This window comes from Ips typographus, linkage group LG6 (assembly GCF_016097725.1).
Source record: "Ips typographus isolate SLU linkage group LG6, UJ_Ityp_2.0, whole genome shotgun sequence".
Classification (NCBI taxonomy): Eukaryota; Metazoa; Arthropoda; class Insecta; order Coleoptera; family Curculionidae; genus Ips; species Ips typographus.
The window spans coordinates 2,308,000-2,329,120 of NC_138427.1; the positions used below are offsets into that span (position 1 = coordinate 2,308,000).

At 37.1% G+C, this 21,121-nt stretch overlaps 1 protein-coding gene across 8 annotated transcripts in view; it reads left to right on the plus strand.

The window, feature by feature from the left end:
- Ten-m (teneurin transmembrane protein Ten-m) overlaps positions 1–21,076 on the plus strand; it is a 147,899-nt gene extending 126,823 nt beyond the window's left edge. For 6 of the 8 annotated variants that reach the window (XM_081983066.1, XM_081983069.1, XM_081983065.1 and 3 more), the window contains 17 exons: positions 2,170–2,346; positions 4,771–5,085; positions 8,261–9,478; positions 10,230–10,510; positions 10,564–10,780; positions 10,985–11,179; positions 11,281–11,490; positions 11,543–11,878; positions 11,936–12,143; positions 12,770–12,796; positions 13,000–13,412; positions 13,473–13,862; positions 14,335–16,016; positions 16,072–16,274; positions 16,327–16,720; positions 16,781–17,807; positions 17,899–21,076. In XM_081983066.1, coding sequence (XP_081839192.1) covers positions 2,170–2,346; positions 4,771–5,085; positions 8,261–9,478; positions 10,230–10,510; positions 10,564–10,780; positions 10,985–11,179; positions 11,281–11,490; positions 11,543–11,878; positions 11,936–12,143; positions 12,770–12,796; positions 13,000–13,412; positions 13,473–13,862; positions 14,335–16,016; positions 16,072–16,274; positions 16,327–16,720; positions 16,781–17,807; positions 17,899–19,379 — 8,774 coding nt within the window. In that variant the 3' untranslated portion in view covers positions 19,380–21,076. The remainder of the gene's footprint in view (positions 1–2,169; positions 2,347–4,770; positions 5,086–8,260; positions 9,479–10,229; positions 10,511–10,563; positions 10,781–10,984; positions 11,180–11,280; positions 11,491–11,542; positions 11,879–11,935; positions 12,144–12,769; positions 12,797–12,999; positions 13,413–13,472; positions 13,863–14,334; positions 16,017–16,071; positions 16,275–16,326; positions 16,721–16,780; positions 17,808–17,898) is intronic. The other 2 variants (XM_081983073.1, XM_081983068.1) reach the window with 2 other exon arrangements.
- The last annotated feature ends 45 nt before the right edge of the window (positions 21,077–21,121 follow it).

A 21,121-nucleotide genomic window follows, 5' to 3' on the forward strand; every position in this document is an offset into this window, starting at 1 on the left:
TTGAAAAGGGATATCAGCAATTTGGTATAGAAAAAGTATTATGAGAGTGGAGGTATAGTGTAAGTTAAACGTCTCTTATAAAGTGAAATTGTTGTTTATACCAAACAATCTTGACACTTGGTTAATAATAATTTCCGCGTCTTGACTTCAATTAAAACGTTATCGTCATACATTTAATTTATTGTTTATAAAATCCAAGACTTCCTGTACAGCTGAATCCATATTGTATTCTTATTATACCACACTAATTTAAAAAACGGGCTTTGAGCTCAATGTAGAATAGAAGAGTGTTCAAGCCATTAACGGCTCTAAACGCAATCTGAGTATACACATAAACTCCCACTCCGAAAAGCCATAAACGATAATTTCCCCTGGATAAGTGGCCCGGAAAGTGCCATAAACAATAAACGAAAGCTTCGGGCTGTCTAATCCCATAAATATGGCGGTATTTATTTTTTTTGAGTCCCGCATCATCGGGCAACAACCAGTAAATCCAGTTGCATAAATACGCATAGCGCCGTTCGTAAACGACAACCCGCCCGTACATCATCAACTCAGTTAAAATAGATTTTTAAAATTAGAGATTTTTTTAACGACATCGCGTTTCAAAGTGTCAAATACCACTATGATAGTGGGAAAGCTTTTGATATAGATCCATTTTCGTTTTATGCTCCCTTAAATTATTACCAGGATACATTCATTGAGTGTTTGTTATCCATTTAAAAACACAAAACTGCAATGAAGTAGAAAAAAGTTAGGCAGTTAGTCTTATATGAATTTATATACACAGTGTGTCATTTGGAACTGCCTGGAAGTCCACCAGTCTATTTTTTCCAATACAGTAGCATTTAGCATCATTAAACATTTCTTGACTTTCACTTGAGGATTGTTAAAATTGGCCACAACATACAAAAGCAATGAAATTATATGGTTATAGCTTTATTTACTACGTGATGTAGGTTGTTGCAAAATATACCAACAAACTTTGTAATACAAATTTATGCTAATTTGGATGCTTAAAGTATAATATAATTTTTTTAAATGTTAATGGTGTAATATTTTTCTTATGCAAAAAAGGGCAATAAGGTTAATTGAAAAAACACACTTAAGAGGAAAGCAGAGGCGTTTTAAAGCCAAATGTTGTAGAGCTTATAAACTTCACATGTAGGCAGATCCTACTTTTTGATAACCAAACTTAGTTTGTAAGTGTGTTATGGTTAGTTCAACTAAGCCAGTCTAGTGACAGATATTAATTTTGATACACCTTCAGTTAAACCAAAACTTTAATTAATTAACCTAAGGCAGTTAAATTTCAAATTTTCTTTTATAGCAGTAAAAGTTGAACAATTTTAAAAAGATTCCAAAACAAGCAATTAAACTGAAGAAGAAATACACAAGCTTTTTTCAAACGATCGAAACAGTTAGAAGTCACAAAGTTGTATACAAGCAACTCCGCAAAAGTTTAAATTAACTTTTTCTAAATCAGATTTTTTTTTATTGCTTGCCTTATGTTGCAACCTCATACCCAGCAACTGGGGAATTAAAGCCAAAAGCTGTTTTTAATCGTCTTAATACTGTTTTGTTTTATTAGTCAATAGTTCGATTTGATTAATGTATCATTTACTTACCTTGTTCACTATTTTTTAACATCAATTACTAGTGTTGTTCAGATGTCATTCTAGTCGAAAGTGCTTTGACAATGGTTGCAATTATCATATACCTTTTTAACCAATTCCTTCTTAATGTAGTTACTGTGCTGTACTCATCCAAATGATATTGAGATCTAATGATGTAGATTCATACATGGTTGATTAATGATTGGCAATCAAACTGACATCAAGTTAAGGTAGCGTAACATTAGTATGTGCTTCTACTAGGCTGACCGATTGAATATGCATTCAACAATCGATCAGATATGCTTCAATTAAATAAGTAATTGTTTTACGATTCATGCAGCCGATAGTAATAACAAGACAGTTCAGTATATACTGCGGTGATTCTATCAAACAGTTTGATAACTCAATGTAGAGAAAAGTGTAGAATTAATAAACCTACAAAGAAGATTTTAATTATGGTTCTAATTTCCTCCTGAGCATCGGCAAACATGTCATTTTCCAAGTTCATTAAGAAAGAAAAACAAAAGAGATTAAATGGGGTTGTTCCTTGCAGGTTGTCTGTTAGACAGCGCCCCTCGACCACCTGATGTCCCACCGAGGAACCCAACAATGAGCAGACTGAACGGACGTTTGGCGTCCGCACCTCCTCAAGACCCTAATCAGGATTTTGAGCCCTCTTGCCTAGTGAGAACCCCTTCAGGAAATGTGTACATACCCAGTGGAACGTTGAGTAAGTATTTCAAACATATTGGTTAACACAACTTTATAAAAGTTTACTTGATCAGTTCCCTTTAAATAACGCCTAACCACTTTTTAATTTTGAGATACACGGGACAGGTATAATTAGGAACCCGAATCAGTTGGTCAGCGTGAGGCCTCCTTCCGAGGAGCACAGATTTCGAACCGATCTGTTGTGGTCGGAGTTATTAAGAATTTTACCTTCGTCATCCTTTTTCTTTCCGGCCCTTTTGTAAAATTCTTTTCTTTTAGGCGAGTCACGGTCGACTTTACCATATGGTGTGATTATATGGTTTGGGTTCCGCCGCCATATGGGAACGTATTGTTTTGTAATCATCGCAATTTGCTGAATACCTGATGCGTGTTATCTGTACTGGTATTTCTTATGTGGTGGTGTTTGTTAAGAGTACTGAAATCGGGCAAATTGAGAAGTCTAACATGTTTCAGTTACTTAAATATGGTAATTTATTCGAGTCAAAAGAAATAAGAATATGCTACAGCGATACAATGACACAACAAATACAGTGAAGGCCAAAGTAATTTTTAGTAGGAACCATAGTTGATTATTCCCTATTCCCAATCAATTTCAGCTATTAGGGCAAAGCTTCAAGATGCATCTCCAAGAGAATGAACAGTTTTCTAAAAAGGAAACTTGTAGACAATTTGCAAAGTAATTGTAAATTAATAATATATCTGAACGAATAGATATCTTCCACATAAGAGTATCGATTCGATAACTTGTCTTATTTGTCCGCTTTCATAAGTTATGGAAAAGATATCTCAGCTAAAACAAATAGTGACGCCCGTGTATTGACGGCTAACCTAAACAGATATGACAGACAGACATTCACTTAACTTTTAAACTTCTAGTAATTTGTTGTTTTCTGTGTTGTTAATTCATTATCAAATGGATGTTTCAGTGTTTCCTCTTCTTCTGATGAAGAAGTCATGGAAATTGTTCATGCTATTGAGCGATCAAATCGTTTTTGACATACTAACCACAAAAATATCTGTCCGATTCTTATCAGTTCCACAATTTTATAGGTCGGAAACCCAATTAAAGTTATTGAAAAGATAAATATATGGGACTGATCACTATTGAACCGATAGAGCTTGATGTTGAAAATGCCTGATGACGAAATGTAACTGTTAATTTAGTATATTTTAGTTTCCACAGCCAATCTCTGAATTGAACAAACACATCTTCAGTTATCACAAAAGTAATTATCCATCTAAAGAATACGTTGCCATCACTTATGATACACACGGCACACAATTCTTTGAATAGAGCCCTTGTGTACTTTACTAATCTTAACATAATATTTTTCGGTCCAATGGCGATCCTTTATGCTTAGCAAATTCGGTTATCGAGGCCCTTAAATATTGGTTTAGGCTAAAGGTGCTTGGCCCAAGAGCTACATCCCTGTATTACAACACTGTTAGGAAATTTTTAAATTACACTTTAATGGGACTTAGTAATAAGTATAAGGTATACGTGGCACATCTTTTTTTCGACACTGAAATTTCTTTTTGCCTGAGTTGCAAAGGAAGCGTGCCCCTTTAAGACGAAGAATTTAAAATGTGTAGAAATTCGACTGGATCAAAAGCGGCGCCTGAAGGAACAGAAAAATGCGGTTTTCATGTCGCCTGAAGCGGCAAAGTTTCGTTCCCTACCTTCTTCCATCAAAGATATTCAAATACATTTCGTTTCGAGTGTGTATGAATCTATAAACGCATGAAAAACCTTCCATAAAATGTTATAAAACCCGTATGATTAGGCATCAGCCACTATATCAACAGGTCAAGATTATTAGGCTCCAGTCAACCATAAAGATAGGAAAAGTCGAACAATTATTTGCGCAACTAGCATCTTAAACAAATAAATCATTGGTTTATCGATTGTCGTAAAACAATCTTTGACAGCTGACCGCTGAAGACCTGCAAACAAACCACCATGGCCGTGCGTGCGGTGGGTATTCAAATAGCAATTGCAAACCAACAAAACAATACATCCATTCCATATGGTCGTAAATATGGTATGGGTCCCTCGTTATTTCTGACCAAGCACATGCTTTGTAAGTACCATTACAGAACGTGTGAAGATGTAGGTAGATAATAAGCAAAGAAAACACAACTTGTAATGGTGCAAAGCCATTTTGCTATCAGAGCAAAATTGAAATTGGTGCTCGGAAATACGAGTGCGAGAGGAAATGTTAGTCTGTAAATGGTTCACACTGTGTTAATTACTTACTTACAATTCAAGTCTTAAAAGGAAAATTGTTTCAATATTGTTCCGGTTTGATCAAGTAACACAGACTCCTGTAAATGATTATTTGGCTACTAAATCCACAGTCACATGATACTTTATGTGAAGGAATCAAAAGTCAACTTGACTGATTAGTGTTTCCAATTTCAGATCACTCTAAAACTCCAGTGATTGATTACAAGCCGAATTCATCCTGCAACAGTCCATCCAAAGAAATGAAGAACTCTACGCTTACGAGAGTTGGTGGAGTTCCAGGAACGAACATCAGTTTACCCTACGGTGCCCAAATACCAGTTTTGCCCGTCCGCAACAACCTGAGGAGGTCGAATTCCAGCCATTTTCCTCCGGCCGCCTCCAGGTTCCATTTCAGGAAAGGTCTGGCTTCCAGGTGTACGTGGAAATGCACGGCAATCGCCTGTATAGTCTTGTGCGTCGTGTTGACTGCCGCCTTATCCTACATTTCTGGTAAGTGCTCTTAATGATCCATTAAGGGGTCAACGAAAAAGTGTGTTTCGCAAACGGGGTCATTTATTACGGGGCTCTGGGCTATTTGTCTCGCCGCATGGTGCTACCGCCTACGTCTAAACAGATTGAAATAAAAGGATAATGGTGAAAATAGAACCGTAAACTTATTTTGAGCGATCTTTTTTTGAAGGATAGAAGAAGGGAAAACAGTTGGATGCAGACAGGGTTATTTTCCTATCTATTTAGTAGTATATTAATGAACCATGCTAGAAAGCGCCCAGACCTGCAGAGTTTTCAAAATTTCAATTGGGATGGGTTGAAACCTATAGAGAAAGCTAAATGATCAACAAAACGTTTTATATATCAACACATTTTAACTCTGCACTTTGATAACAGAAAATGGTGAGATGGTGCTATCGCTAATTTCCGCTTGACAGCTGATATAAAGCACACATTCACATATTCAGGCGATAAAATTAAAGGAAAAACTGAACTAGTTTGTAAATAATTTCATCATAACAGTGTCATCACTAAAATTGCTTTTTTGGTTATTTAAGAATAGAAGAATACCAAATTTCCTAGAACTCATAAATTACTTCAATAATTAATCATATTTAGTTTCTTATACGTAGTATTTACTTTTTAATTAAACTGCAGCGCGAAACAAAACTGAATTTGTTTAGTCTACACTGCTTATACCTCTTAATTCATTTATTTCTGATAGTCTAAACACTTGGCATGTCCAGTATTATCATCCGTTTGTATTCAGATAAATATTATAATTATTGCAACCTCTGCCAGAAGGCTGTACAAATGTTCAGTTCTTTTTAAGAAAGGGTAAAAGACTAAAAAGACGAGACGAGTAGGTATATGACATTTTACACAAGTAACAATACAGAAATATACGCGATTTGTTCTGAAAGAATTGTATTTAAGATAAGCAAAATGATATTGGCTTCCTCTTTAACAATACAAAGTGTTGCTGTTTTAAGCATTATTTAGATAACAACCTTAAATTTCGTATGCTGCCAAATTCTTGTGTTGTTGAGGGAATTCCCGTACGATAAAACCAAATAGCATGTTTAATTCAGCAGCTTAAAATTATCTTGTACGTTTATTTTATAAAAAAAAATAGAACCATTTCATTGATCAACTAATTTAACAACTGTAGCTTACATGTTGCTTTGTACGTTTTTTCAGTAATTAATTACTAAATAAATTAATGCAAAATTTGTAATAAACTGCTTAATTTTAATTATATTTCTAAATATAAAGTATAGCCCTTATTTACGACAAACATTTTCTTGAATACCCACAGAGGCAACCTTTTAACTCTAATTATTAAAGTCTCAGTCAAACTTTGTCTGTTTTTGCCATATTCCAATTTCAAAGTTTCCAAATTGCTCGTTTTTAACTGCTTGGTAAATATTGAGGGTAACTTTTTTGACCTCTCTATGTAAAAAAAACTTTGTCGCATGTTTTATTTACTGTGTTTACACGGTAGGCTTTTATTAATAGATTTGTTACAGTCAAAACGTACTAATATTATTAATGCTACACATTTGTTTTGTAATTTAATGTGCACGAGTAACATAAGTTTCAATTACCTTGTCTCAACTCTGGATATAATAATTTAACTTAACAAAGTATATGTAGGATGTAGGACCACCCACATGGTATGGTATATCTACACTGCATTTAAAACTTGCAAAACAATTGCCTGCTTCAAGTTTGATCAATGCAGAGGAAGATCTTTAAATGTTAGGTAATTCTGTGGGAAATCCTTTTAACATTTCGTTGATTTCGAGGAACACATAAATCTATTAGCGGGGAAATTTCGAAGCTCAAAAATGCACCCCCCACATGTTTTCCTGTGTTTTGCGTTCCACTATTATAAAAATCTCCCCTCATTAGTCTGTAGCAAGACTATCAAAGCAAAAAGTTTTGACGTTTACCTTATTTATTGCCGAAACGTGGTGGTTCAATACCCATATGTTGCAACAGCTGTTATAGGTCAGGTAAAAGAACCAAAAATGGTCACCCAGGCATAGGATACAATGAAGAAGACCCTTCTCCATGAAAAAAAACTAACGTTACAAATGATTTCCACTTGATTTTTTCGCTGCTGTATTATATTACCAAGGTATAGATGGTAAATGAAACGCAAACGACTAATTCGATTTTTTTTTGGGACCCGATTACAACCCTTTAAGCGAGTTTCCTTTCTGAAAAGGATGTGTAACATTTGGGGCACATAATAGGCTTCTGATGGTATCTTGCTGGGAAGTAAATTAACAAATATGTTAATCCGCATAGTTTGGTGCAAATAAGGGTTGCCTTAAATGTCGCAAAATAACAACGAATAAAGTAGTAGAATATATGTAAGCAATGCGTACCAGATGTTGGTACTCGATACGGTGTTGAGTAAACAAAGAAGTAGAGAAAACAAATCGCCACTGCCTAACGCCTTTTTAGGAGTTTGGCATAATTTTTCCTCTCAGAGATCTGAATAATGGAACGCCATTGTTCGATGCAAAAGTTTTATATAAAACAAACCGAACAACGCTGCAGCATAAATTTTAAAATCAAAGTAAATTCCGTCGCTGTTTTAATGTAATCGATCGTTTTTAAGGTTTTTCAAAAATATAGATTTGAACTCTTTAATATACTTAAACACTATAAACCTTTCATTAAAACCATTTGAAATAAGAACCATCTATTACAATACATTCGAAAAAAATTAAAGCTAGACGTGTAATACACAATTTTTAATAACAATTATTAAAATTTTGTTTACAGTGTGAAACATTTATTGGTTGTGGATTTAATTCAACTAGAAATGAGGAGTTTTGAAGTATCTTTCCACTTTGAGTGTTAATTCTAATAACACACTTTATCATTTTAAGTACTATGAATTGGCAACATAATAATCGGTGCAAAAAAAATTTAATTAAAATATTTTATGCAAATCAGTGTCATTTGGTATTCATGCAATCTAAATTAATGATCATTTGTTATGTTACGGAAGGTAAATAATACCAGTATTTTCATTTAAAACTAATTTGAGTTGTGATATAAAAATAGAATGTTGGTTTGCATTTACTAGAAATATGTTTTACTGAACAATACACTAAAAGCAATAATTTCTTGAAAACTAATATAAAATTTTTTCTAGCATCAAGCCTTCTAAACTGGTCATATCAAAGCGCACAACCATGTTCAGTCCTGGTGGGCGAAAACACTCAAATCATTCCAGCATCAAAGACTTCCGAATCAGAAACAAACGATCCAACCGAATGTAAATCAGTGTCGACGACTTCCTCAGGAGGTAAAGTTAGTTCCCCCGTGTATTCCCGCAAACGTAGAGACGTTAGTCCACTGCATGCAGTCTTTTTCCCCAATGTCACTTCTCTGTTGTCCAATTTCAGCTCTGAGCATGTAGGTAGTGTGCATGTTAGTACTGAAAGGCCTGAGGGTTCAACTTTGTTGCATGCCAGTGAAAGTGTTGTTGGTGTTGTCAGTGTGTCGACTAATAGCCCTTCTACTCCTCGATTATCCACCTCTCTAGAAGATGTTAGCACTGAACTAATGACTGATTCAGGCACTGATATTACGCAAACCACTACTGATTTAGAGAGCTTGTACGGTGATTTGACTGATAGTAGTGATGCTTCACTGTTTGAAGGTGAAGAACCTCAGTTGAATGAACTCGGTGCCAGTAGTGAAGTTAATGAACAGTCTGAAGAGCTCCAGCGTGATTCTCCTATTTTCATCATTGAGCAAGAAATTAGCTCTGAACAACATAAAAAAGACTCATCAAAGGAGTTAACTAATGGCAATTTAGTGGCACCTCCCTTACAGAAAGACTTTATTTTAAAAGAACCGTTCAATAAACAAACAAACGAATCCCAACCTCCACCAATAAAAGTTTTTGAACTACCCCCCACTAATCCTTCTTCCAAACATGTCCAAGTGAACATAACTATATCAACAGACCCCCAAAATCCTCATGACCTGCCTTCGGTTTATGTGCTTACGGTTTCGGTACCCACCGATGGGAAGGAACCAGCAGTTAATTTAAACACAAAAGAGGGCGCTTTTCAGCCTAACGAAAAGCATGCAACAGAACATCAGGGTGGCGCTTGTGAGTGCGAGTGTCCTTGTTTAGAAGAATCTCCTGAAATTTTAGATGGAAACGCTACCGATTATTTTGACTACGACGGATTGTTTGCATCAAAAGAATACAACGGTAAACCACCCAAAGGTGGTTCCACTAAAACTAGTCGAAGATGGTGGCCGAGCTCCACAGAACCAGCTCCATCAAGTACAACGACAAATTGTCCGGAGATTAGCACAAAACCACCACCTCCACCGACGATTCTTATTATGGAAGGTAACGTTTTATTATCTTTGCTGAAAGTTTTGAACGGGCCTAAATATTTTATGTGTCCCGTTTGAAACATCTCTATGACTCGGCGCATCTAACGGCACCGTGCATTATCATTATCATCGGCTTTTCTATAGGTACCATCATTAATAACACCCATAAAGGCTTCGTTTTGCCAATATGTCATTAGTTTAGGTGGCGCTCCTTATCTGATGCACGCTCGCAGCGATCCTATAAAGCGATTACGGTTTTTATTATTACGGTGCTTGCACATTTGTTTAGTTGCTTTGGCGGGGAATGGTTTTGGCGAATTAGATATTGATGCATGTGTTGAGTAGATTTATGGACTTTTATAACGCATGCAAACAACGGATATATCAGTGTACCACAAGAAATTTATTTTATCATCATTCTTCTTCTATAGAATGTATCATGATACAGGGTTATTTGTATATGGTTAAATAAAAAACCCTCATACTCAAAAAGTTTCTAGAATTTAAAGACGACTTTACTAACTTCAACTATACATTTGATTCATAATGAACACTAAACTACTTTCTTCACACAACTTAAAAGTGTTTCAGTAAAAAAAAGTAACATGCTATAGAAAACAGCGAGGAACCTTTATCAAACTATCACTCTGAAATACATTAATGAACACTAACAGAATATTGCATTTCAGTTCTACTGATATACCCTTAACTCAAATAAATTCAGAACAAACCAGGTTCATAAAACATAATAATAATTAATCCAGGTGGCCGCACAGTGCCCATGCAATCAAGACCACCAGACGGAACCACTTTTGTGCAAATATCTCTGGGTCAAAGACTTACAAAAGAAATCCCTCCCTACGGGTTCTGGAACATGCAATTTTACCATCCCGAAGCTGCCTATGTCAAATTCGAGTACAGTATAGCTAGAGGCGCCAGTATAGGAGTGTACTCCAGAAGAAATGCTTTGCCCACCCACACTCAATATGATATTCTTGAAGTTTTGAGCGGATTTAAAGCTCCGCGAGCCAGACGAGCTTCTCACGTAAGTTTTGATGTAATCAGAAGAGTTATTTTTAACGAAAGTTTTTTCTTTAGTCAACAGTGAAAAAAGAGGTGACTCACTATATGGAGCAAGGGCATTGGTTTATATCTTTATACAATGATGATGGGGAAATTCACGAAGTTACCATGGAGGCAGAAGTTGCTGCCGATATGACACGCAACTGTCCTAATGGGTGCAGCGGAAAGGGAGAGTGTCTTCTAGCACATTGTCAGTGTAATCCAGGATTTGGCGGGGATGACTGCAGTGAAAGTAAGTTTAGTAATGTTCATCAATTTCAAAAGCAAATATTCCCTTTGTTGTACTTAACTAATTCACTCAAAATGTCTGTAGCTTTTTCTTGACAAAACTAAGTTAACCAGTCATTCTAATCACTTGCATGTGACTAAATTATATGCGCTTCTCAGTGATTAATGATACAAAACTAGCATGAACAATTTGAATGTTTCCGCACAGGTGTTTGTCCGGTTCTGTGCAGTCAAAGAGGTGAATACATCAACGGAGAATGTCAATGCAATCCTGGATGGAAAGGCAAAGAATGTCAATTGCGGCATGATGAATGTGAAGTACCTGATTGCAATGGACATGGGCATTGTTCTAATGGAAAATGCAGCTGCATCAGGGGTTACAAGGGAAAGTTTTGTGAAGAGGGTAAGCTTGAACCCTCTTGGTCTACTAACTATCCAGTGTCTTGTTCGCATGTTAAGAAAGTAATATTTTTGGGTTGTAACTGATTTGGTTTTTCCTCATAGCTGATTGTCCACACCCTACATGTTCTGGTCATGGATATTGCCTGGAAGGGTCTTGCATTTGTAAGAAGGGCTGGAAAGGCGCTGATTGTGGACAAATGGACAAAGAGGCATTACAATGTTTACCAGACTGTTCTGGTCATGGATCTTATGATCTTGAGTCTCAGACTTGTACTTGCGAGCCGCGTTGGTCAGGAGAAGACTGTTCCAAAGGTATTTGAATTAATTCTCATTAAAGAGTATATTATAATCTAGAGTGTCATAGAATTATGTGATTTGGACTGCGGAAACCATGGCCACTGCGTGTCCGAGGCTTGTCACTGCGATCAAGGTTGGGCAGGAGAATTTTGCAATATGAAACAGTGTGATCCTCGATGTAATGAACATGGACAATGCAAGAATGGAACTTGTTTGTGCGTGACTGGCTGGAATGGCAAGCACTGCACTATTGAGGGATGCCCCAATAGTTGCTCAGGTCATGGACAGTGCAGATTTAATGGTGATGGCATGTGGGAGTGCCGTTGTGACAATGGTTGGGATGGACCTGATTGCAGCTTATTACTGGAACAAAACTGTAACGATGGGCGGGACAACGACAAAGGTAATATACATTTGATTTGCGTAAATTTAGTGTTGATTATGCAAATTTTGAATGCAGATGGACTATCAGACTGCGAAGATCCCGAATGCTGTTCTAGTCCCGTTTGTAAAAGCAGCCAACTTTGCGTGTCGTCCCCTAAACCGATTGATATCCTGCTAAGAAAGCAGCCTCCGGCAATCACAGCGTCCTTTTTTGAACGAATGAAGTTTCTAATCGACGAAGGCAGTCTGCAAAACTACGCCAGACAAGAGACGTTTAATGAAAGGTGAGTTAACAAAATATAAACTTTTTCTTGAGGAAAACTTTCCCTCTGCAAAACTTTCTGGTAAATTATCCAGTAATTACTACATATGTACATGTTTCCTCTCTTTGCAAATAACGATTTATATACGTATGTATAGACGCATTGTTGTGCCCCAGTCAAAAGCATTTCCTATTGTCGTAACCTCTGTTGTTACCACATCACTCTCTCACCCACTTATTATTGTGTTTTTGTGCCGTACAATGGACTACTGTTTATTTATGTTTCTAAACATCACTTTATTCGCCCTTTATTAGAGGGTTTTCAGAGTTAAATCATCGACTGCCACTGTTTTATAAAACGCATGTAAAATGTAAATCTGTGATGTGTAATATCACAGCTAAGTCAAAATTTAAATGTACTATAACTTAAAAACTGTGTAAGGGCAAAAAAAGTCCTTATAAACGTAACAAAAATACTTGCAGTCCATTCAGAACACAGTTTCACTTTTTGACCTTTATTAAGGCAAAACTTTTGTTTTTCTGAGCTATAAAATCAAATTTTTAATCAGAGAAATGTATTTTAATTTTTTTTGACAAATTATATTCTTGACACTAATGACCGATTGGCTCTTCTTTTATGCTGCTCAGTGTGTTTTGGAACCACTTCAATACGAGGTAAATATAGGTAACACAAATAAAGTAGAACCGAATTCTTAGACTTTTGGTGTTTGATTATTGTTTTGTTTTACGATTTTGTTTCAGTCCACTGTGTTTGTGACGTTTTAAGTTTGCTTTGTAATTGCAGTAGTGACTGTATATCCCTTGTTTGTAGTTTTATATTGAGAAGATTTGTAGTATAATATTGTTCAAAATTACAGTCGATCTGCAGTGGTCCGAGGTCGCGTAATGACCCAAATGGGGATCGGTCTCATGGGTGTACGTGTCAGTACTAGCACGCCACTAGAAGGATTTACCCTCACTAGAGATGATGGATGGTTTGACTTGTTGGTAAACGGTGGTGGAGCTGTAACACTGCAATTCGGTCGATCACCTTTCCGACCTCAAAGTCACATTGTTTTTGTTCCTTGGAATGAGGTAGTGATTATCGACAATGTCATAATGCCATTGGGTGAAGAAAAGGCAATATCCATTATGCCACAACCGTGCACCACTCATGATTACGACACTATGAAACCGGTTGTTTTGGCAACGTGGAAACACGGCTTCCAAGGAGCTTGCCCAGATAAAAGTGCTATTTTGGCCGAGTCCCAAGTGGTGCAAGAAAGTTTAGGTATACACCCTCCACAACCAAATTATAAACAAATTAATTAACCTGTATTTCCCTATATAGGAATTCCAGGAACCGGGCTTCATTTAGTATACCACAGTTCAAGGGCTGCAGGTTACTTGTCTACTATCCAGCTTCAACTCACTCCGGATGTAATTCCACCCACTTTAAAGCTGATCCACTTGAGAATCACAATAGAGGGAATCTTGTTTGAAAAAGTGTTTGAAGCGGATCCAGTCATCAAGTTTACATACGCCTGGAACAGACTCAACGTATACAGACAAAGGGTTTATGGAGTCACCACTGCCATAGTAAAAGTGGGATATCAGTACAGTGATTGTAAAGATACTATTTGGGATGTTCAAACCACCAAACTAAGTGGGCATGATATGAGCATTTCGGATGTAGGTGGCTGGAATTTGGATATTCATCACCGATACAATTTCCACGAAGGTAAGTCTCACATGTTTGTCCTTTTTGACGCTGGTTACTATATAAAATCCCAGTAAATATTCCAACTTAATTATTTTTACCCTGCAATGATAGCCAGACTTATGGTTGTAAAACGTCGACAACTAGTCGAGTCGTATATGGTTTTATTATTATGCCAAATGTTTCAGACTTTTAACAGTTTTGCCTATGACCGTCATAAAATTTATGGCTCCATAAAAACCATATTTTGTTTGTACATCCTTTGTGGTTTGAAGCCAATTTACCCTCTGTGGAAATTTCAGTTTTAGTATCAAACGCTTCGTACAGCAGTAAAATAACATGCAGCAAAAGTTAAAACAAATGATTATAGCATGAAAATAATTATTGTAAGTTGAACAACCTGTTCAACTACTGTTTATTTTAAATAGTGTGTTTTGGTCCACATAGTTCTCCAAATTGTAGAAAACATACTAAAACTTCCATTATATTTTAGGTATCCTTCAAAAAGGCGACGGTTCCAACATCTACTTGAAGCATAAACCTCGAGTGATATTGACCACAATGGGTGACGGTCATCAACGTCCAGATAACTGTGCAGACTGCGAAGGTCAAGCCACCAAACAACGCCTAATGGCTCCCATGGACCTCGAAAGTGACCGAGATGGTTCTATCTACGTTGGAGACTACAATCTAGTAAGGAAGATCATGACAGATGGAACTGTGCGGACTTTAGTTCGATTGAATACAACTCGGGTTTCCTACCGTTACCATTTGGCTTTGAGCCCTCTTGATGGTACTTTGTACATCGCAGACCCCGAAGGACATCGTATAATGAAAGTAAGAAGTACTGATGACTTTAGTGATCCGGATCGTAATTGGGAAACCGTGGTTGGGTCTGGCGAACGTTGTCTGCCAGGAGATGAAGCCCATTGTGGAGACGGTGCTTTAGCACGAGACGCCAAGTTGGCTTATCCTAAAGGAGTGGCAGTTTCTAATGACAATGTGGTGTATTTTGCTGATGGTACTAACATTAGAATGGTAGATAGAGATGGAATTGTCACCACAGTAATTGGGAATCACATGCACAAATCCCACTGGAAACCTCTACCTTGTGAAGGTACTTTAAACTTGGAAGAAGTGCACTTGAGGTGGCCTACGGATCTTGCCATTAATCCATTAGATAATACCTTACATATCATAGATGATCATATGATTTTGCAGTTAACTGTAGATGGTAGAGTCAAAATAATAGCCGGACGACCATTACACTGTGCATCACCTTTGATGGACTACGATATGGATTTAGCAACTCACGCCATTTTAGTGCTGCCTCAAAGTATTGCTTTTAGTTCTGCTGGAGATCTGTATGTGGCTGAAAGTGACGGACAACGTATCAATAGAGTGCGAGTGATAGGAACGGATGGAAAAATCAGTTTGTATGCTGGAGCAGAATCGAAATGTAACTGTCTGGACCGTGGTTGTGACTGTTTTGACGCTGACCATTACCTTGCTGCTAACTCTAAGTTCAATACTATATCTGCTGTTACTGTAAGTCCCGATGGACACGTGCATATTGCTGACCAATCGAACGCTAGGATTCGTTCGGTGATGCCTAGTATCCCTGACGCCAGTATTGCAAGGGAGTATGAAGTTTACTCCCCTGAAACTCAAGAAACTTACATTTTCAACCGATTTGGTCAACACATTGCCACAAAGAACATTCTAACAGGGGAAAACAGCTACTTGTTTACTTACAACGTGAACACTAACAATGGAAAACTGAGTACTATAACTGACGCAGCTGGAAATAAAGTATTCTTATTAAGAGACTACTCGGGACAAGTGAATTCAATCGAAAACACTAAAGGTCAAAAATGCCGATTAAAAATGACGAGAATGCGTATGCTCCATGAGCTAAGCACTCCAGATAACTACAACGTAACATTTGACTATCATGGACCCACTGGATTGTTGAAAACCAAAATAGATAGTAGTGGACGGAGCTACGTTTATAACTATGATGAGTTTGGCAGACTGACCTCAGCTGTTACCCCTACTGGAAAAGTTATTGGACTATCTTTTGACTTAAGCGTCAAAGGTGCTACAGTGCGAGTGAGTGAGAACGATCACAAACACATGGCCATGTTAATTAAAGGCTCAAGCGTATCCACAAAGGTACTTTTAAAAGTGTTTCTAAATTTCAGTAGCATAATTTGCTTTTGTTTTATAGATTGAAGACATCGAAAACAAGATAATTCTCTACCCTGAAGGAGGTGTGGCAATGATGACAGCCTGGGCTCACACAACAATAACAGATACTGTCCCTTACAATATTTTAGGAGACAAAGAGGCGTTATTGGCTGAAAGCTATCCAATTCCTAGCAAGCAACGTACTGAGTTAGGTGGTGATCTGGCTAACCGCTTTGAGTGGAGGTAAAGAGTGACACATCATTAAAAATCGAGAGTTTCTAATTTATTTTGTTAGGTACTACGTTCGACCAAATCAAAACGCTAAAGGCAACAAAAACATTCCAAGGGCCATAGCAAAAGTTGGAAAGAAACTCAGAGTGAATGGAGAGAATATTCTGACCATGGAATACGATAGAGAGTCGGCCTCAGTGAGCGTGTTCATGGACGATAAGGCCGATCTGTTGAACGTAACCTATGACAGATCGTCTAGACCAATCAGGTTTGGGCCTAAAAATGGGCTTTTTGCCGAAGTCGAGTTGGAATACGACAGGTTCAGCAGATTGAGCAGTTGGCGATGGGGAGATCTGAGTGAAAACTATGGATTCGATAGAGCTGGACGACTATATGAAATCAAATACGCTGATGGATCGTCCTTGCAGTATGCTTACAAGGATATGTTTAGTAGTCTGGTAAGTTTGATTTTCCGTAAAAATTATGGAAAAATTACAATTATTGTTATTATCTTACAGCCTCTCAAAGTAACCACTCCAAGAGGTTCAGACTATCTACTCCAGTATGACGATTCAGGAGCTCTACAGTCTTTAACGACACCTAGAGGCCATATCCACACATTCTCTCTACAAACATCACTAGGATTCTTTAAATATCAGTACTTTTCACCAATGAACCGCCATCCATACGAAATCACCTACAACGATGACGGACAAATACTATCGAAAATATTCCCTCATCAATCAGCCAGAGTTTCATACGTTTACGACTCATCAGGACGTTTGGAAACCACTCTAGCCGGTATGAGCTCCATTCACTACACCTACCACGATCTCTTGGGGTTGGTAAAGAATGTGGAAATTGTTGAACCTAATTTCGAGCTGAAGCAAGACTTCAAGTACCACTCGGGACTGTTAAAAGAAGAAAAACTGAAGTTTAATATCAAAAGTGGATTGGACAACGCTCATTACAAGTACCAGTACGATGGGAATGCTAGATTGGCCACTATAGATGTTGACATTAACGGCAAGGAAATACCCCAATTGAAACTAAAGTACAACCAAAATTTGGGCGTTCTAGAAGCGGTTAGCGACCTAAGAATTCACCGGAATAGCTTCAATAGATCCGTAATGCAGGACACGAGTAAACAATTCGAAAGAATAACAGACTTTGACGATCACGGACGGCTGAAATCAGTACTGCTCAGCATCAAGTCATTCGACGTATTCCGCCTTGAATTAGAGTATGACTTCAGAAACCGAATTAAATTGCACAAGTTATTAGTGGGCAGAACACAGTTCATGGATAGGATTAACTACAACTCAGACGGGCATGTACTGGAAGTGGTTGGAAGCAGTAACTGGAAATATGTTTATGACGAGAATGGCAATATTCAGGCTACGATTAAAGAGAAAGATAAAACTACTCTGGGATACGACAGTGGTGACAGGGTAGTTCAATATGGTGATGTGGAGTTTAACAGCTATGACAACAGTGGTTTTGTTGTGAGACGTGGAGAGCAGAAGTACAGATTTAATCCTAGAGGTAAGTTTTTTTTGTTGACAAGTAAAAATAAATCCAATAGACTACTACTATATGTAAAGCAACTTTTCTTTAATTTTGGTTTTAATTACAGGTCAACTAGTTCACGCCTTTGAACGTGACAAGTTCCAAACCTGGTACTTTTACGATGAAAAGAGCAGGCTAATTGCATGGACCGACGACAAAGGCAACGTCACTCAGTACTTGTACGCCAACCCGAGTACTCCCGACTTGGTGACACATTTGCACTTCCCAAAAACTGGTAGAACCTTTAGATTCCTTTACGACACTCGAAACGACCTCATCACAGTGGAAACAATGGAACAACGCTTTTACGTAGCTTCAGACCAAAATGGTTCACCTTTAGCTCTGTTTGATATCAATGGAAATTTGATCAAGGAAATACGCCGAACTCCTTTTGGAAACATTGTTCTTGACAGTAACCCAGACTTTTATTTGCCTGTAGACTTCCATGGAGGAATCTATGATCCAAATACCAAGCTAGTCTATATCAACAAAAGGTTTTACGATCCTGTAGTAGGACAGTGGGTGACACCTGCTTGGGAGAAACTGGCTTCTAAGTTAACCACTCCAACAGATATTTTCATTTACCGATTCAATAATAATGACCCTATAAACTCTAAACTGTCAACCAATTATATGACTGATATGAAAAGTTGGTTAAGGCTATACGGATATGACCTGTCGAAAATGTTGGGTTCACAATATGTGGGTAACATGGTATACTCGCCAAAAGCCATGGTATCAGCACCGCAACTAGCACCAGATTTCGGAATAATGTCAGGTTTGCAGTGTATGGTGGATAAAATAAACGAAAAATTCTACGACATAAACTTTGTCCCAAAACCTTTACTAAAGAAAGAACCCAAGACTAGAAATTTACTTCCAAGAGTTGCTTATAGAAAGTCCGTATTTGGGGAAGGTGTGTTAGTTTCAAGAGTGGGTAATCGAGCTTTAGTCAGCGTGGTCGAAGGTGTCAATGGAGTTGTTCAGGACGTGGTAACCTCAGTGTTCAACAACTCCTATTTTCTCAACGTGCAATTTAGTATCCATGAGCAGGACTTCTTTTACTTTGTCAAAGACAATGTATTGAAGATCAGGGATGATTTGGAAGAACTTCGAAGACTAGGAGGAATGTTTAACGTCTCAACTCACGAAGTAACGGAACACGGATCTGCTACGCCTTTGAAAGAATTGAGACTTCATAATCCTGACGCTGTAGTGGTGATCAAATATGGTGCAGATCCTAAACAAGAAACGCATAAAATTCTAAGACACGCGCACAAAAAAGCTATTGAACGAGCATGGGATATCGAAAAGCAATTAATAGCTGCAGGCTTCCAAGGCCGCGGTGATTGGACCGAGGAAGAAAAAGAAGAATTGGTGTCTCATGGAGATGTGGACGGTTATGAGGGTATAGACATTCACAGCATTCACAAATATCCACAACTGGCAGACGACCCAGGAAATGTAGCGTTTCACAGAGACTCTAAGAGAAAACGGCGGAAAAGTGGAACAAGACGTGGCCGGATACATAGGCATGACTCCTCGTAATAAGTAGTCGTGTGCGTATAGAAGAGTTATTTTTATGTGCCATATATATCGCGATTGACTCGTCGTCTCACCAAATCCTAGTCGTTCATATATTAATTTAAGTTATTTATAGAAGAGGCAAAGTACTATTTTTAATAATGCGTGGCTATTTTTCTTATGAGTGGGAGGGCGCGCAATTAATTGTCCAATAGAGATTAAAATTTGGGGTAAATGGTAATTAATAAGTACACTCTATAACAGGAGGAAATTCAATTTTCGATTGTTCTATCTCCTGCTATGTATGTAAATGATGTCCAAGTAAGCAGTCAACTGTAATTAGAAGATACAGTGTAATTGCGTTGCTTACTTGGACAGTTTCAGTGTGTAAAAGCAATCAAAAGGCCTATCGAATAAGAATAATAATTATAATATGAAACATTGTTTTCCCTACAGGGTAGCCTAGACACTCCTAGGAACACTATGGTACATTAATATGTAATAGTAAAACCAGTAGCCATTTGCATTTATACAGAACGTTCAGAAAACTCTCTTAACAGTTTCACACCGCTTATCCGCTCTCTTATAAATGCAAATCAAACTCGATCTGCGAACGTATCTTTAAGGCAATACCAGTTATAGTAAGATTCTGTAAATAAAAGCTTTTTTATATGGAAATCTATTAGAAACAAGGACAAATAGATGGTGTGCATAATGGGCAGAAACACTGTAGAATGCTATAAATTTCTTACTTAATTTTTGCCAAATTGCGGGCCAACTAAGTAGGTGCATATAGTAATCAATAATTGGCCTGAAATTGGGGTACTAACACCATGTAGAATATGACTGATGATATAAATCGATTACATATTATATATTAAGCAAGCAAACCGACCGTAGAAAATACTCTGTAGACTTTTAGATGTAAATATTTATTGTTTGTTTTTTAATTTTATATATCTGAAAGTAGACCAGACATCTTTTTTATGTACCGACTCACATACTCATTGTATAGCTAATTAGAATGGTAGACAGTACTGCATATGAATTAATATGGAAACGATACTTTTGTTGCACTTAAAACCAAAAGAAAAGAACCCTAATCGATCAATTTCCAGTCATTGTAGATAATCGTAAATATTTGTAAACTTTTACTATGTAAGCTAGTAGGCCTCTGATAGTTTTGTGTATATTGAAACTCTTGAAATCATGTGATTTTAGGTTAGAGGAGGAATCGAAAATTACTCATTCAAAACAAATACCTACACTGTTCACAAGCTGTCTGTGATGACTATCTAGTTTTTTTGGTTCCTCTTCTTTGCCGGTAAATCGTGTGAATTTCTAACAAAAGTCTCTCTTTGTTTGGTTAACTTTCTCGACCGTTTTCGGCTATGCAAAAGCCGAAAACCAAAAACAAAAAGCCAAATGTGGTATAGTGATATTTTTCGAGAAAATCATACTTAATAATATTGTGACTAAAAAAATTGAAAGCAATACGTCTTCATATTAATTGATTATTAATTTTTGAATAATCATATAAATTCCTATTTATACGTGCAATTGTTGTCCGCAACGGCACACGACGGTATGGCAAGACTGTCGTACCAAGGATAATATTCATAAGATGATATTTTATCTATGTATATATTTCATTGTGTATATTGTTTTTATATGTAAATATATTTTGTTTAATTCAAGTAATATAATCGTTTACTAAACAACTTGATGCAGTTTTATTTAAAGATTAGATTTTTGTATGATATTAT